This window comes from Microtus ochrogaster, chromosome 8, assembly GCF_000317375.1.
Source record: "Microtus ochrogaster isolate Prairie Vole_2 chromosome 8, MicOch1.0, whole genome shotgun sequence".
NCBI classification, from domain to species: domain Eukaryota; kingdom Metazoa; phylum Chordata; class Mammalia; order Rodentia; family Cricetidae; genus Microtus; species Microtus ochrogaster.
In genome coordinates, this window is record NC_022015.1 from 6,542,114 (window position 1) to 6,547,179 (window position 5,066).

Sequence of the window (5,066 nt, forward strand, 5' to 3'; positions counted from 1 at the left end):
CAAAAACCACCCACTCCACCTCTTGGGAATATAGGCATCATCTTCTTAAATTTACTTCCTGTTGTCTGGGGGTGGCAGTATCTTTAGGGGATCCTGAAAAGAAAAAAAAAATGGGTCCTGGGAGAGGTAGCTGTGTCATTTGTTGTCAAGTCTCTGTATAATGGGAAAGAGCAGGGCTTGTCTCAAGTCAACAGGGGGAAGGGACCAAAAATGCATATTCATTACAGAGATCTGTGCTGGCAAATCTTGGTTGTTAATGCCTGCTTTTGTTGACTCTCTTATATGAGGTACCAAATCTTAGAGAATATTTTTTAATGTAGTTTGCTTAAATATACACTCAATCTAAGGATTAACCTCTGTGTGTGTGTGTGTGTGTGTGTGTGTGTGTGTGTGTGTGTGTAAAGAATTCTGTGTGTATGAGTAAAGACAACAAAAGAGACACACCCAAATCTCTTCATTTCCATCAATTTGTAAGTGGTGAAACCAGGTCCTAATAAGTGAGACCACAAAATGATGACTTCTAACAATGTTTTACTTCACTATAGTGGGCACTTTCAGAAGTTCTCTCAGTGCTTGTTGGCAAGTTCAGGATAAGAGCATCCTTAGTGTGAGAAACAGATGCTGTTTATTCCAACATTGTACAGGCGAGGAAGCTGAGGCAAAGAAAGGCTATCACAAACCATCTTCACATCACCAGCAGTGGCAGAGCCAGAATTGGAACTCAGGCATTTTAGTTTCAGAATCTGCTCTTAGCCAAATGCATTCTTGATTAGAATAGAGAATTAAAGGAAAACTGAAACTAGAGCCTGAATCCCTTTCTTCATTTCTACAACACTAGGTGATTTAAAAAACATAGCCTCTTGATATTTAAAAATAAGTAATGCAGGAGTTGCAGTACATGCCTATAATCTCAGCACTCAGAGACAGAGGCAGGAGGATTGAGTTATAGATTCAAGGGTATCCTGAGTTGCATGAGACTCTGTTTCAAGACAAAATAAAAAAAGGGCTGGGGAGAGAGCTCAACCTGTAAAGTAATTGCTGTACAAGAAGGAAGACCTAAATTCCACCTCCCAGATTCACCCATGTTAGAGAAGCTGGTGCAGTGGTATGTGTGTGTCATTACACAGCTGAACAGGAAGACAAAAAGACCCTTTGAGCTCACTGCCCTAACTAGTGAGCTCTGGGTTTAGTGAGAGACTTTGAATCAAAATATTGGATGGAGAGGTACATATATACACATGCATATACACATGTACACATTGATGCATGCACACATATATACATACATGCATGCACACAGGCACATATACAAGTGCACACAGCCATGCATACACATGTGCATACACATGGAAACACACAAGAGTACACAGGCATACACACATGCTCACACACATGCATGCATATGTATGCATATATATACACAGAGAGCAACTAAAAATACCTAAGATTTGCAGCCATATTTTGCGTATTTTGTCCTCTCATAGGAGGCCCATGAAGGCAGGTCTCCATATCTACATTTCCCTGAGGAAACTTGAATAAGTGTGTTCATTAGTCGGTAAGAAAAGCTGACAATCAATAATGAGTCACACGAGCCAAAGCTAATGGCTGATTATGAAGTGTTTCCATTTGTAAGGCATTTCTCCCCCAGAAATTAGCTAAACTCTTCTAGGAATAATTTTCATATCTTATTTGTTAATGGCTTTCCTGGCTCTTTCTTAAGATTGTGGTCCTATATCTAACCTTCTCCACATATTCTAGAGTGCTTCATATTTGATTAGTACAGCATTCATTACTCATGGAGCTACCTACTTGTCCGTCAAATTCTGGTGTCACTATTTGTCATGATTATGTCCCCAATCTAAATATCCTAGGCAGTGTGATGCTACTGGGGAGTGCTTGTTTCAGCCCTTGAGCCCATCACCAGCTGGGGTTTACCCTTGCCTAACAGCCATGCAGAATGAGCAAATTGTTTGGTTGTAGCTATTGGCATGCCTTTGCTATCACAGTTGATGCTTGCTTATTTCATCTGTGGTTTCTGTTCTCATTGTGGAGTTACAGCACAATGGAAAGGTGTTTGCTGAGGCCCTCAGGGAACTAGGATGGAGCTCATTTGGTACCCATGCACTATTGGTTTGACATGATCCTCCATCCCTGCATCTTTTCAATGGAGATCAGACCTCACCCCAGACAGTGTCATATTGTTCCACAAGTACATGGGACAGGACTTCAGATTCCACAGAGGCTATGAGAAGCATGGACCCCCTGGTTTTCCATTGAGGAAGAGCAACAGAGGCAGGTGGAAGTTAATCAGTTGACTTTTCTCTCTTCCCAGGCACTTGTGAGAAAAATCGATACCTCAGACAATATCTACATCATGGAGTCTACCACAGGGAACCTGTTCAGCCTGACCCAGGAGGGGGCTCCTTTGTGTCGCATCATAGCCAAGGTGAATTTCGGGGTTGGGGACCAGAGAGCGGGGCTGGGGGAAGAAGGAGGAAGATCTGCCTGTCGGGTAGGTGGGAACAGCTGGCTCAGATTTGTCTTGGCCAAACTTGCTGTGTGACTTTGGAAGAATCACTTTTCTCCGTGTTTCCTAGACCCCATGACTTCATTTCTCAACTGACACAAATGGATATAGTAGTTAGGGTTCCCCAAAGGAGCATAACTTATGAAATGCATCTGTTAAAGCAGGACTAACTAGAGTGTATTGCACAGTGCCATCTGCGTAGTCTAGCAATGGCTACCTTCACATTCGAGAGACTGAGAGTCAATAGCCACTCAGGCCTGGGAGATTCCTGGAGAGCAGCTGGCTTTATTCTGTATTGGAAGACTGAAAATTCTGGTTTCCAATGTCAGTAGAGGATGTGGTGGATGCAACAGCAACTACAAAGATGATGAGCTTGGGAACAGATTTGCAAAGCGTAGATGAACTTGCCAGCAAGATACATAATCCAAGAAGGCAAAAAGCTAAAGTTTCTCCCCAACTTCCTGATATTCAGGCCACTGCTAGTGGATAACACCCACATTTAGGGCGAGCCTTCCCACTTCAACCATCCTAGTAGAGAAAATCCCTCAGAGCTGTGTTTCTTAGTTGATTTCAGACTCAGCCACATTGACAGCCAAGATTAATCATTGCAGATATGTCCACAGAAGTCTGCCGTCTTTCTAACAAGGCACCTGCCACAAATGTCAACCCTTCTTTCCCATTCCATATGTCTCTTCTTGACAATGTGGGGTCCCTGGTGTCTGTCTATAAAAGATGTAGTGATTCAAAGACCATTTGGAATATAGCAACATTGCCATAAACAGATAAATAAATCCATAAACATTGATTTTATCGGCCTCCTTTCATTGTGGAAGTAAGAGATGTAGTGTCTTAAACTCAGTTCAAAAAACCCTTTTTAGGTACAGCCTTACCTGTAGCTAGGCTCCATTCAAATCCCTTAATAGCTTTCACTATACCTTCTACCCCATAATAGTTAGCAGCAGCGTTTTCAGAAGAAAGAAGCAGAAAGTGTCTGTAAACAGGGACTTCATCTTGTCAGACATGTGTGTTCTTATTGGATCTATCTGAATATCCCCTTCTAAGCCTCTTGGTCAGATCCTCAAAGGCCCATGGCCACTCCGGCACTGTATGAGAGGAAGAGGGAATAAACAAGGCAACTGTGTGAATCACCAGCTTCCTGGCTGACTCACTCTGGACTGTGGCTCTAGGGCCAAAGTTAGGTTTATTGCTGTCTTCCTTTTGCTTGGGAAAAAAAGCTACGTGAGCTAGTGACCCGAGTAGAACTCAGTTCTTTCTTCTGGAGATTCAGATGCCAGTCTCAGGAGGAGGATCCATGTGTGTGGCCTCCAGTTCCATCTGGATAGCAATCCTTCAGAGAGTTTAAAAACACAGATATCTTGCAGTTCTGGGCAATGCTTGGGACTCTTCATTTCAGCAAGTTCTCTGGGAGATGATAAACCTCAGAGTCACTGATCAAAGCCCTTAAAGAAGTGAAACTGGGGTAAAGGTTTGTCAGCTCTGGTCAGGAAACAAGTGGATTGTGTTTAATGGCAATAGCTGACATAGCTCTATCATTCATGCCTTGCATAACTTGGTTCTTTTAAAACATGGAAACAGCCTACGTAGTGGGGACTCTGTTGTTCCCATTTATAATAGAGTTTATGACTTGCAGAACTTACCCAAAGTCACAGAGCTAATAAATGGGTCAGTTCAGAATTAGAAACCAAGAGCTCTGGTTCCAAGTTCATGGCCCCAAACCCACAGTAGTGACTCCTGGTTCAAGCCTTAGGCCAAAGTGTGACCCAGAATCATGGGAGGTTTAAGCAATTTCTGATTCTGTTTTAATTAGTCTGGAATGGTAGATAGGTTTATTTTCCAGGTGATTTCTAATCCCTTGCTGGCTGCTACTTTTTTTGGGGGGCATTAGTTAAGATTTTACTTGAATGCATGTGGTTTTACTGGGGAAAAAGAAACAAGGAAGGAGTTGGGCTGTCTATCCCAAGGATTCTGTGACTCCATCATTCTCTTGGTGGGGAGTCTTGTCCTGCAGAGGTCACATGATACTGTGCAGAACAAAGACATTCTTCAACCTCTCAACTCCAGTTTGGAGATTAAATTCCCAGACTTAGCTGAATTTCTTTTGGAACAAAGAATGCTTTTCTCTTCAAAAAAAAAAAAAGTGGCAAATCTTGGCTATCCCAGGTTCTCAAAACCTTTCTGTGTGCTGCTGGTGTAGACAATGCCTACTACCTGCCTGTTGCCATGTTCCTCTTTCGTGAAAACGGAAAGGAGATGTGAGTTTGAATCTAAGCCACGGGTAGTGCTTAACTTCCTGCTAGTCTCCTCAGGAGTCTGGGACTCAACCTGGGCTACTGTTGATTCCAAACATGTCCAGTGGGATGGGAGAGAGCAGGGGAGAGAGTCCTGGGAGGGCATAGAGCAGGAAGAGAGAGGCCTGGGAGGGGAGAGGGCAGGGGAGGAAGGCCTGGGAGGGGAGAGGGCAGGGGAGAGAGGCCTGGGAGGGGAGAGGGCAGGGGAGAGAGGCCTGGGAGGGGAGAGG

At 43.6% G+C, this 5,066-nt stretch overlaps 1 protein-coding gene across 1 annotated transcript in view; it reads left to right on the forward strand.

Moving 5' to 3' along the window:
• Nucleotides 1–5,066, forward strand: part of Insc (INSC, spindle orientation adaptor protein) — a 106,328-nt gene that overhangs the window by 58,419 nt on the left and 42,843 nt on the right. The window contains exon 6 of the mRNA XM_026781469.1: nucleotides 2,333–2,446. Within this exon, the coding sequence (XP_026637270.1) occupies nucleotides 2,333–2,446 (114 nt within the window). The remainder of the gene's footprint in view (nucleotides 1–2,332; nucleotides 2,447–5,066) is intronic.